This window comes from Thermobia domestica, chromosome 15 (genome assembly GCF_964235325.1).
Source record: "Thermobia domestica chromosome 15, izTheDome1.hap1.1, whole genome shotgun sequence".
Taxonomy (NCBI): Eukaryota; Metazoa; Arthropoda; class Insecta; order Zygentoma; family Lepismatidae; genus Thermobia; species Thermobia domestica.
In genome coordinates this window covers 61,337,284-61,350,859 of record NC_137468.1, presented here as the reverse complement: position 1 = coordinate 61,350,859, position 13,576 = coordinate 61,337,284, and the positions used below count along the sequence as shown (strand labels likewise).

The 13,576-nt window shown below is 35.7% G+C and overlaps 1 protein-coding gene across 1 annotated transcript in view; it reads right to left on the bottom strand.

Moving 5' to 3' along the window:
• The window catches only part of LOC145671045 (ATP-dependent translocase ABCB1-like), a 124,155-nt gene extending 111,556 nt beyond the window's left edge, over positions 1-12,599 (bottom strand). The window contains exons 1-3 of the mRNA XM_081739726.1: positions 12,268-12,599; positions 10,312-10,519; positions 5,589-5,667 (exon numbers count right to left, since the gene is read on the bottom strand). Of these exons, the coding sequence (XP_081595852.1) occupies positions 5,589-5,667; positions 10,312-10,499 (267 nt within the window). The 5' untranslated portion in view covers positions 10,500-10,519; positions 12,268-12,599. The remainder of the gene's footprint in view (positions 1-5,588; positions 5,668-10,311; positions 10,520-12,267) is intronic.
• Positions 12,600-13,576: the final 977 nt, after the last annotated feature.

Here is a 13,576-nt window from a genome sequence, read left to right as displayed (position 1 = left end):
TTTGGACTTTTACTAGGGATTTGAACTGGCGTCCTCTAAGGTGATTGTCGAAAGAGTGGAATAGTGATAATCGGATGGTGCAATACCCGGGGAATATAGTGGTTGCAATATTGTTTCCCATCCAAGGTGGAGAATGGTGTCCTGAGTCATTTTAGCCACGTGGGACTTAGCGTTGTCCCGTAAACAAGGACCCATATGCAATTCAGAAGTGATGGCTCCAGAGTTTTGAGTTTTTCTGTTTTGAAATCGGTTCATGGGATGCTAACCAATGATGACGGTGCCGTGAAGCTTCGTATAGAATCCACTTTTTATTACATGTCAATGCCCTGTCCAGAAATGGCTCCGAAACAGTAAATAAACACAGGCGACTGCCGCGTTGCCTTCTGGCCTGGAGTCAAAACATGTGAGACCCATCGACCCAACTTGTAGTGCTTCCCAAGTTGATAGATGTGCTGCCGAATGGTTTCCCCATACTCTGAATTCTAGTCCCAGTTCCTCTTTGTACATGTGTTGGTCGTCTGGTACGTGATGTTTTCGGGTGTGTCGTCATCGTCCTTAAACTTGTTAAACCATCGCTGCACTGTCCGCGTCGTCACGACACCCTCACCAAAGGCCTGGCATATCTTCTGTCCCGCTACAGCGGCGTTTGACCTCCATTTGAACTCGTTCAGCATACATGCTCTTATGACGCTCTGTGGATGTCCCATGTTCCCTCTGTCTTTATGTAAGTTCATTGTGTATCTGAATTGCCACAACCAGGTAGTATGTTGGATATACCCACACCAACAACTGACGTTCGCCTTATCTCCACTCGCATTCAACTCACGGTGTAAGGTCCAATTGAACACAGACCTCCACGAAAAGGGATAAAACTTTCTTGGTTACCTTTACAGTTATGCACAAAAGTATAGCGTTTGGTCCCAGGCAGTAGTTCTTGATCAGTAAGTACGCCAGAAATTTCTACTTGGGGGGATGTTCAAAATAAAAGGGGGTGTGTGCTCTCAGAATAGTGATAAAATTTTTAAACAAACTCAAACAAGAAAACAGTATATTTTGTTACGCAATTATTGCAATACTACTACTACTACTACTACTACTACTACTACTACTACTACTACTACTACTACTACTACTACTACTACTACTACTAATAATAATAATAATAATAATAATAATATCAGCTCTTCGCAGTGGTGGGATCAGTAAAGTAAGTTCACACATTTGAGCATTTATTATTATTATTATTATTATTAAACTAAGTAATACAATGAAACCTTTCAAAACGGACATCGGTGGAACCGATTATTTGTCCGTAAATGAGAGGTGTCCCTAAAAGGAAGGGTTCTCTCTCATAATACCACACCACACATGTTTATGGCATGCAAGAATAAGAAAGTTTGTCCTCTTATGAAGATGTCTACTATTGAGAGATGCCCGTTAAGAGAGGTCTCACTGTATTAGGAATTAACCTACACTATTTTACCCAGTAATTACATGTAAATTGATTACATACGAATTATTGTAATTATTTTGCAAAATTCTGCTATTATTTCAATTTTTTCACCCCCAGCAAGTTTTAGTGGTAGATCTTTAATTGGGAAAAAATTCTCTCGTTCCATGCTGAAATCACATTTGCTTAGTAATTAATACTGTACATAGTTCCAATTTTATTATTTTAATATTCTAACCCTGTTGTTAACGTTAATTGTTGTAATATTATTTTATCTCAATCTCCGTTCCTTTCCCTTCCTGGCTACGTTATTGGTTCTGAATATCTTTCATAAGAAAATTATTCATTGATTTAGTTGTTTTCCAGAAATCCAGTTTTTTTCAATTTACAAATATTTCGTATCTTTCTGTTTTGTCTTCTTTAAGGTACCCTAATTTTAATAATCTCAGGGCTCATAGTGGTCTGGTCTCTTGTAAATAGTTGAAAAGTGACCAAAAGTGGCCAAAAGCACACGAAAATGACCAAAATCCCATCATGCCCCTTTTTTCCTTTGTCAATTTCTCCATCACCTCTCTCTTCGTTTGTTGTTTTGTTTCTTCTTTACTTCTTCTTTTTGAGCTTCCTCCTTTGTTAGGTTTTCAAAGTATGCTTTGTAGTTACGGTAAGCAGACTTAGCAGATGTAAAAGCTTCTGAGTAAGTGGAACCAGTTCTGGCCTATTTCCGAATTTCTTCATCCCAGACATTATATGTAACTTAGCATTGAGAGTTCTCAAAGCCGTGAAATATTCAAATTCATCACCTACTCTTAAGAAGAATATACAAGAAGCATAACAGAATACGAACATGATGAACCACACAAACACACACACACACAACGTTGAACGGAGCGTTAACTATTACGAGAAAACTAAAAGGTTATTATGATAGAAGAAAGAATAGACACAGAAGGGTTCTCAACCCCACTTTGAGTGCTTAAGCATCCACCAACCGTCCACTGTGCTTTAGAAAGAATAAAAGTTGAAGTGATAATAAAGTTGACTGTTTCACATGTGGCAGCAAGTATTGAAGCTTTCTGAAGAGTAATGAGTAACAAGTTCCTGCCTTTTTATTTGTTTTTATATTTTTCTTAGAAAACTGCCAATGCAAAACATAAATCACACGAAAAAGCCACTTTACCTCTGAAAAAAGTAACTTTTAGTAACCAATTTGAAAAAAAAAAAAAGTAACTTTTAATGACCAACTTGAAAAAAGTAAATTTTAGTTTTTTTTTTAAAAAGTGACTCGCTATGAGCCCTGTTCTGCTCAATGAATTTACGTGAATAAAAATATACTTTACAAAAAATTAAACTAGCGCCAAATGCGTTCCTGCATAAAACTAGACTCAGTCTAAAATATATATAATTCTTACTTCGATCGACCTCTTCATTTCTAAAAACGTTTTGACTACACTCTTCTAAGGTCCATCCGTTTTGATACACCACTTGCAGAGCAGGCTCGAAACCAGCCACAGAGCTTTGGGGGGCATGAATATGTTAGGAGGGACCAAGTCATTAAGAATTCTCTTCTAAATATCTGAATTGTGCATTTTGTATTGAGGTCTGGAGGGGACATGAAAAATTTAGGAGGGCCAAACCCTCCCTAGCTCCCCTCTGGTTGCGAGCCTGTTGCAGAGTAGCACTTACCAACGGAATCTGGTATAGGCTTATTACTATATTGTCACACTTTTCCTTGTTGAGGAGGAGGTAGGTGAATGACCGCTCAAGACGTTGCCAATTTCAGTCATCTCCATCTGTCCATCAATCTCTTTTCTCGGAAACGACCGCGGAGCTCAGGAGGGTAGGTATCAGCGGTCTGTTTTGTCAATTGTTTCGATCAAAACACTGCCCGAAACAAATGAGGTCATGTGGTTCTCGAAGCCGTTTATGAGAACGAAGTCGCTTCGTATTTTGAAGTGAAATAAATAAATAAGAATATTGCCTTCTTTTCTAAACGCTAAACCTTTTTTAACTTGATATAATAAATAACTTATATGATACTGATTGATATAATTGGATTTGGGGGAGTATTCCTTTTCCATCCAGAGGTGTGTGTAAAGAAATTTGGAGGGGTGTTAGGGGGGTGTTGGGGGGGTGTAGATTACTCCCTGTTCTTGATTAAGCATAATAAAAACTATCTTGAATATAATTTATGGAGAATATTATTATTATTATTATTATTATTATTATTATTATTATTATTATTATTATTATTATTAATAATAATAATAATAAGAAGAAGAAGAAGAAGAAGAAGGAGAAGCTAAAATAGTGTTTTTAGTTTTCCAGAAGGAAACAAAATCTTAATTTCTTTCAGGCCTCAAAAACACTAGCAGCAACACATTTTTTGGCTTTGTACATTGTAGCTGGCCCCCCCCTCAAAAACGACGGGCCCCTCCTACACAAACCTGCTGGCTACACCCCTGACTATACTATAATGTTCCTCTAATATGATGCAAGATTCCGACAAGCTCATTCTACAGATTTTAAAGAAATGGAACAAAATGTAGATACTATTTTAAGAAGAGGGATTTACTCAAAGTTCTAATCCTGTTAAGTAACTTGTAGTTGAAGGGTTTGATGCAAGAACCAGGTAAGTCCACTTTTAGAATTTTTTTTTCGGATCTGCCTGCTGCTTGCTCTAACTTCACAATGAACACTGTATGTAGGTACTGTACCTCCTTTGCATTATAACACTGAATATAATAATTGGATCCACATTATTTTTGCACACAATGTAGAGTGATTTTTTCCTACTGGAACATATGAAAATCTCAAATTCGCTAAAAAAAATGGACCTACTTGGTTCTTGAATCCAATTCTTTAATTGTAGAGTATATGTATATGAAGTTCATATATCAAGTCTTTGTATCCTATGCTTAAAATAATTACATAGCCCCACACACACAAAAACATAAATATTCTGTGCACTGGACCCCCAGGGTATGAATTCGATGTATTTTGTTACACAGAATCCACATTTCGAAACCCAAGGAAGATCGATCGTGTCAATTTCTTTTTATGGGCTAAAAACTTGAGTGATTTTGGATGAGGATGATACACGTAATACAGCTATACAAAAAATAAATAAATAAATAAATAAATTTTTTTGCAGCAAACCCCAAAGTATGGATTCGATGTATTTTATTACACAGAATCTAAATTTCGAAGTCCTAGGACGATTGACCGCATCAATTTTGTTTTATAAACGAAAAACGCTTGTCCTCCCTATCCAAAATCGCTCAAGATTTTCACCCATAATAAAAAAAAAAGTAACGATCAATCGTCCTGAGGTTTCGAAATTTGGATTCTGTTTAGTAAAATACATCGAATCCATTCCCTGGTATCTGCCGCACAAAACTTTTGTTTTCTTGTATAGATGTATTACACGTATCCTCCCTATTCAAAATCGATCAAATTTTTTCGCCAATAACAAAAAATTGACACGATCGATCTTTCTGGGGTGTCGAAATTTGGATTCTGTGTAACAAAATACATCGAGTTCATACCCCGGGGTCAGGTACACAGAACTTTTATTTTTGTGTGTGTGTGTGTGTGGCTGTGTTACATTAAAAAAAAAAAAAAAAAACTAAGATCTTCTAGAAATATAACGACTATATTTGATCTTAAAATCACAAATTCTTTTCAATTATAGCAGGCCTATCCAGCTGCTTTATTTAGATACAGAACAATCGTAGTAATGTGTTTTTTATTTAATGGATTTATTTAATGTATTTATGCATTTATTTAAAGATTAAATGTATTTATTTAAAAATTAAAAATAAATAAATGCTGCGTCAATTATTTATCTTTTCTTTGCGACTTGGCCTGTTTTTCTAACTTTGTAGTTTATCGTTCTCTTGTTTACGCGTAAATCTTACGTTTCACACTCAATTATTTCTTTGTGTTATAGGTTTACTACTTACATTTTTTGGACAAGGTAGTAGAACAATCTACAACTGTATCTCAGCTGTAAATAAAGGATTTTGAGTTTTCAATGTAAATTTCTTTGTCGTTGATTTGGTATTTAAATGTTGGGTGAGAATAAATTAGAAAACTAAACAAGACTTGTTTACTCTAAGCTTAATATTCTTATTCTTACCAGTTTAAAGTAAGAAATAGATGCCTTCAACCGAGAATCATCTCTGTATGCGCCATCGTCTGTCTTCCTGGAAGTTTCACTACAATAATAAAAATCATAAATAAACTACGTTTTAGTATAAAATTGCATATGAAATTTAGTGAAATTGAAGTGAAACGTTTCATTTCTGTTTGACATGACAAATAAAAAAAATGTTCTCCCTCTGGCCTGCGCATGGTCCCGGGTTCGATTCCCAATTGGGGTAAAGTTGAATGACCAAAGTGATCCGGATTCCACTATAATCACTAGGTCCATTTTTCTTTTAGCCTAGCAGGCATAACTGTGGAACGTTAAACTAAATCAAACCAAACTTCCTTTGGCCTAGTGACTAGTACCGTGCACGGAATTCCAGGTTCGATTCCCGGTGGGAAAGCATTGCACGTATAGTATTACGATCGTTCGGATTCCACTTAAAACTTTTGATCCACCTTTCACACATCCTCAGTGCTCCGAAAGGACTCTAAATTTCGATAAATAAACAAGCACAATCAATATATATATATATATATATATATATATATATATATATATATATATATATATATATATATATATATATATCTTCGGAAACTTATAATAAAACAAAATTCTTAGCTTGTTCTTATATATGTGTTGGAAAGAGGAAGAGGATTTCAATATACTCATTCCAAGTAAGTTGCTGTTGATTCAATATAAGCATGAAAATCGAAGGACTGACCAGCAGAGATTTGAAACTGGAAGATGTGTTGTTGTAGTCATTTTGTTGTCTCTAGTTTTTGCTTTTCTAGACTATAATCCGATACAGTATTGTCAGTTTCGTAACAGCAAATTTTCCCGCCCTAGGCTATGAAATTTCCCACCAACTGAAAATGGTGCATCTTACCATTGAAATATTGCAATGACGGATGTAGGAGCGCCAAATTGTAAAAACACTAGATAACTATATTCTCATTTGTTGCAGAAAATAAAATAATAACATTTTAATAACAATAATAATAATAATAATAATAATAATAATAATAATAATAATAATAATAATAATAATAATAATTGCACCTCTACTAGCTTTAACTCTCCGATGCCAAATGATGTAGGCCTGACCCGCTGTGACTTATCCATCCATACACTAATGCCATCTTTTGTGTAGCAGGTTCACTACATTTTAGACTGCCTAATATGTATGTTGTTCCACTGATTCAGTAGGAGTGTTGGTGTCTGCTGGCAAAGTAGTAACAGTGTCGTATTTTGTTGGCTACAAGGCCTACTGGCGGTAGTCCTAGAATGTTACAAAATAAAACTATTATAATAAAAACTAATTAATACTGGTAATTTTATACTTTAGTATCTTTTTTCAATTATACAAGTTTCTAAAACCTTTATGTATTTAGAAACATCCACTAACTTCATTGCACTGAGTCTGTCTCACTTCCTTCTTCGATTTGACAACGTAGCAGAAACAACTTCTCTAGTTACTTACTGCAGCAAGAATCGTGTAATCAGCGCATTCTCCTTCGCTCCACCTCCAACTACAGCGTACAAATGGGCTGCTAGGTAGCACCAATTGCCTATAGAGTAATCGGTTTCTTGGGCGTGCGCTAAGGGTAAAGAAAAGTTATACGAGTAATGACAGCGCATTTTGGGGGTCGCCGGGAATTGTGTTGGATATCTTGAGCTTCGTTCCGTGGCGGTTTGCGTCAACGGAATGCAAATCTTGTTTCACAGTATTTGAGATAGTCGACTTAGCTGTTATAATTACCTATTGTACTGTTTGCGTTACGTTGCGAAGGTTCTTACAGACTGAAGCTACTTTGTTGGCTAATCGCCTATTTGAGTGTTCTTTATTACTCGCACGATTTCCATTTACTCTAGTGATTAGAGTTAACATCCTATACAAAGCAAAATGTAACGACCCGCTCGGGAGAGTAACACTCCCGGAAGTACGTTTTTCCGCGCGCTACTCTAGCCAGCTGTCTTACGCGCTATCCTAGCCAGTTGTTCTAAGTTGTTCACAAAATTTATATCAAGAAGAACAAGGGGAACAAAACGAGCCCTATATCATGGAGTACAAGGGCATAAGCACTACAAGTACTTATCTGCACAAAAGTAAATAAATCACTTTTTTAAGTATTATTTTCATATTACTTTAATTTAATAAGTGTTATAAAAATGTAAAAAAAAATGTAGAAAAAACTTTCCTTGTGCCGGATTTGAACACGCGCCGAAAGAGACTTTTGTTACTAGCATATAGCGCTAGCCCACTCTGCCACGAAGGCCGACAGCAGGGAGGCTTTTATTTCTGCTATTTTAATGCAACGTGGCAAGAAGTGGATAACGCCAACCAATCAGAACTGTTTTTCTCGTTTCTACTTTCGGGAGCATTACTCTCCCGAGCTAGTCCTAAAATGTAGGGCTTCACGTAGCACATGAAAGTACAAATTTACGATCATTTTTCGATAATAACTAAGAAGATAAGTCTTTCTAGTAAAGAGCAAATTATATTTATCTAATCGATAAAAAGAAAATATGTTGTAAGGTTTTCTCTAATTTGATGACTGTATAATAATGTGGAAACTAAGCTCCAATAATAATAATAATAATAATAATAATAATAATAATAATAATAATAATAATAATAATAATAATAATAATAATAATAATAATAATAATAATAATAATAATGTGCATGTGTTATAAAGGTTAGTGTTACCCCAAGCAATCAAACCAATATACGCCACTCAGTAGCAGTATTGGAAATTTGATGGCGCTGAAAGTGAATCGATTCGAGAGAGCTGCACTGTAGCAATTTTCGATGCACACTTTAATAGTTCGAACATAGTTAAACAGTGCCACGTACATTAATAAGCTGTTGAATGTCATTGCCATAATGTGCAACACGAACTTCCACCGACTACCACAATTCCAACATGGATCTCAGTGAAACCGACACTTCAGATGGTACGAAGAATTAAGATATTGGTGACTTCGGACAATCCACCAATACAATATAGGTAGCCACCCGGGTCCTGTACCCCAACCAACCATCTAACATGTCATCATTCAGAGTAAGTAACGTCCCAAGGTGGTCCGTAAGGCCGTCCGTCCTCGCCACTTAGCAGAATATTGGTGGAAGTTTATCCGTTCAAGAATCGTAGAGATATCTGAGCGATTGCGGAAAGATTCGAACAATTAAGTTCAGAAGTGTTGACGCACAAAGACGAACCAATTTTATTCGTCAGTGCACAAAAAATTATCCATAACAGTCTCATGGTGGTGGCTGAATTTTGCTACAGGGGAAAAAATTAAAACTACGTAGCGTTGCCAATCAGTACCATATATTATCAGAACATGTTTTGACGGATATTTACAAGAACGATATCTCCATACTACATGGAGTGGACACCATCCTGGCGAAACTCCATCAGAGCAAGTGTCCAGTCATATAACCAAATCATCGTTGATATTCTACAGACGAATGGAAGCCATGATTGTGATTCGTCCTATTATTTTCATCGACATTTCACTGGAGTTCCGATCCAATCTAATGGATTACTGTGCCTTTAAACTTGTGAAATATTCCCTTTCTTCTAGTTTGCTGGGTATAATCCCCCGCCTCTGGAAAGCATCCGAATAAGAGTGCAATAAAATACCTCTTGTATGCCTGCAAAGAAGTCTCCAGCGGAAAGTACGTTATCGTGCAATCGTTAAATGCTGCTCATTATAAAGAACACAATCAGTATAGGAAAGACAAACTATTGCAAATGAATGAACCCTTCAAAATTGACTATATGGTAGCCTATCGGCCTTTGTATCACATACACAGGGTATACGTAGATAAAATGACAAATTATGCATACGTGTTCAGGACTTCAATACAAGAAAAAAGCTTATCTGTGACTTTGGCCGGAAATCCCTAATTATGGAAATGCCGGGTCAATTCAAGGCAACTATTTTTCTATTTAGTGTCGTCTCGATTCTCGGAAAGCTTTTCTCGCCTCGTCTAGGTTCTCGGAAAAGTTTTCTCGCCTCGCTTAGATTCTCGGAAAGTTTCTCCAGTTTCACCTTGATTCTCGGAAAGCTTTTCTCGCCTCGTCTAGGTTCTCGGAAAAGTTTTCTCGCCTCGTCTAGATTCTCGGAAAGGTTTTCCAGTTTCACCTTGATTCTCGGAAAGCTTTTCTCGCCTCGTCTAGGTTCTCGGAAAGGTTTTCTCGCCTCGTCTAGATTCTCGGAAAGATTTTCCAATTTCACCTTGATTTTCTTAAAGCTTTTCTTGTCTTGAAATTTCTCGTCTTGTTTTGTAAATTTATGTACAAAATGTATGCTTTCTCATTTTCCTTAATTTCACCTAGAAGGTACCAGAAATCTTCCGCGTCACGAGAGGTCCACAAAGAGTGTTGTATAACAACATTCAAAGCATATTTATGTATTATTTTAGTATTTATAGTTTCTATACTATGAATCTTGTAACACTAAAACATTGTTTATTACCTAAGACTTAGGTAAACTAGTGTTTCCCACCAGATTCGAGAAATTTCTCATCTCGTCTCGGTTATCGGACCGAGTCTCGAAAACAAGACGATAAATTCATTTTTAAATTCGAGACGTGATGAGAAACATAACAATTCATATCTCGTTTTCAAGATGAGACAAGACGAGAAATTTCTCGTCCCGTGAGCAACACTACTACTTAGCATTCATAACTACTTACAAGTCTACAATATCGCTTTTAGAACTGCTGTCCATTGAATCAAATTCTAAATTTATATTTCTCAAACTGATTTCCTTCCCAGATGCATTGGATTCTCGCTTCCATCCTGAAATAGCTGTTGTGTCCTTTTTTGAGGAATCTTTTAGAAGTGCCTTTACTGAGCTTACTTTCTCACTTTCGGTGCCCATTGTCAATGCCTAGTCAAAACCTGTAACAGTTAATATAGTTTCTACATTTTGTTAAATAATTTTTAAAAAGATATGATTATGTGTATATTATTTTCTTAACTATTCATATACTGTTAACTGGCTTTTAAAAACTAAATTTATGACGTTACAGCCTACCAGTGATATGACGCGTTTGCACAGATCACGACTTTTCTCCGCGTCACAGGGTTTGGTTCTCGCTTCTCAGATCCGATCTGACCCGGAGGTACCGGTACATATAGATCTGGTGAGGCTTGATCACCCGAAGCAGCTGAAACACTAGCTCTACATTTTTGCAGAATTTTGTGGATTCTTAATGCCTACTACTAAAGCTCGGATATTCATTTGTTTGATTTCCGGTGTGATTTCTTAATCAGGGCACCATGTCAAACATAATTTCATGTTTATTCGTCTTCACATACATAATAAAATATCACATTCTACCGCACTAAACTTTCTCGCTCTAATTCCTTAAGCTAAATCATGTTGTGCTACAATTATTAATGAAATATTTTCTTGTGAAATACGAACAAAATTCTTAGATGTTGCGGTAGTGCTGGGATGTGTCCGCAAGGAGCAAGTGTGTGACAATGGAGGGCATGTGCAAAACGAGGATAGTACAAAAAAAAAAAAAAAAAAAACCATTTGTTATCGCATAAAATCACATAGTTTATAGCACTTGTAATGGTTTCCCACTTGTAACTCCATACTTGAAAACATAAAACATCGTGTAGAAATACTCCGCCAGTGGAAATTATTATGTTACACAGTCTCCTTTGATATACACTCATTTTTTAAAACTCTAGTATAGCCTTTATTGGTTAATTCTAATGGGGAGCCAAAAGTAGGTAAAAAACAGAAATTTTACAGGAGAAATGAGTTATTGGTAGTGAAGTGTAATTAATGTATGAGTAATATGTGAAGTAAATGGAATAGAAATACAGTGGGGAATATGCAATGGAGAAACAACAGTGAAACAAGAGAATATAGTGCACACCTTTTTGAAGGCCATTGCCAATCTATACAAACCATGAAGGTAGAACGTAATGTAACATAACTTGAACTAACTTAACACAATCTAACCTAACCTAACCAAAATTAGGCTCTAGTTATGAAAAAATTGTCAATTTTTAGAAAAAAATTCTGCCCCCCTCCACCTCGTAATTGAAATTCATCCGCCTTTCTAATGATTTGACATTAGTGACATAACATTTGGAAACATGAAATACTGGTTTCCTACTTTGTGAAAAATTCCTCCGCCAGTGGAATTTAATACCCTACACAACCCTCTTTCATATATACTCACTCATTTTAACCGTCAATTACTATTTTTATGACGGACTATTTTTAATAAGTACCTTTGAGTTAGAGGCTGGTCACATTTATACACAAATTCATTAAATAGTATTAGTCTTCTGTGAATTAACATATTTTACCTGTATATTTTCCAAAAAGGGCCACCGTATTCCTTATCTGATCCATTATTGCTATTTTTGAGACTTTCTGTTCAAATATATTATAAATATAACCTACCACTGGCGTACGAAAAGGGGAGTTCGAGGTCTTAACCCTCTACCTTGAGCAATAACCCCTTGTATTATGCAAAAATAAACATTTACCATATCAAGTATAAAAACTTCTGAAATTATACAAACACTTAAAATTATATTAAGTTGAAAGATTGGATCTCCCTTGAACTTCTACGTAATCTCCTTCGTCAATTTAAAGTAAAACGTTTTGTGTGACTTACCTATACTGAGATGGATCACACCTTTAGCATTTGCGCTTAACTTTTTTCGCTTAATAATTGTCACAGGCCTATGGTAATATTAAATCTACGATTCTTATTACAAGAATGTTTCATAACACTTGTTAGTCAAGTAAATCCTCAGAAGTAATTTGAGTCTAAGAAATAATACTCAGCACAAAATTGATTGTAGATTTTTTGGTGTATATACACACTTTCACTCTTTCAAATTATTTGGTAAATTTTCATTAATTACAACATTTTGTTTCAGCATTTGTTTCTATAATAGTAATTAATCAATATCAAAGCAAAATAAATGCTTAATGCTATTTTAAATCCAATCCGAGAATATTCATTTGCTTATTGTTCTTCTTCTCTTCTAGACAGGACAGGACAGTGAACAACACTAATATTTTCTGCCTATTAAGCTAATTGTATTATGCTTTTACCGTGTTTAGAGGTAAAAATTGGGAATAGGGTACCCAACTGTTCAGGTTAAGGCGGAATTGACCAGATATTCTTTGTCTTATCCCGAAGGAATTGTTTTGTTCACTTGGACCGTTAAAATGCCGGAATTCAACCTTTTGCCTCTCGAATAATATATATACAGCACGTTGGTTACAAAAATACAACGTCGTAAATAAATAAAGCTAAAGTTTGCAAATATCGCAATTGTAATGTTTTCCTTAATCACAAATCTCAGGAAAATATTGATTTAAAAATTTAGCTGAGATGACGACGCTTGATCTCAGTAGCCTTGGCTGTAAGAAAAACAATTGGTTTTCTTGTCTCTTCTGTGTATATGCAAGGACTTCCTTTTCTTCTTTGCATTGAAAATCCTTTAAAATAAAGCTCTTCCTTTCTTTTTTTTAATGACGATATTTTTAGCATGGCCAAATTTTTTTTACTATTCCAGCAAGCACAACCCTGAATACAAACTTGCTAGCATCTGCTGAAGCAAAGTCTAAACTTTCATATTAAAATCTCGTCTTGCCAAATTCTCGCGGGACAATATCTCGTGTAACAAGAACTTCGCCGTATATATATGCAGGCTAAACGGTAACTACGTGAACAAACTTGGAGGGGTGATAGTACATCCAAAAAGAAATTTAAAAAAAGCTCTGGTGAACATGGGGAAATTCCGTCCCGTTTAGGAGTGACAGCGTATCGAAAGCGTGGGAACATGAAATTCGGAAACCAATAGTTCAAAAACAATACAACGCAGCTATGCGTGCGCACGGGATTAACAACATGTGACACTTCTTTCCTTCACAGCATGTCCGGGAATCCCTCCGTTCCATGCATTTTTCAA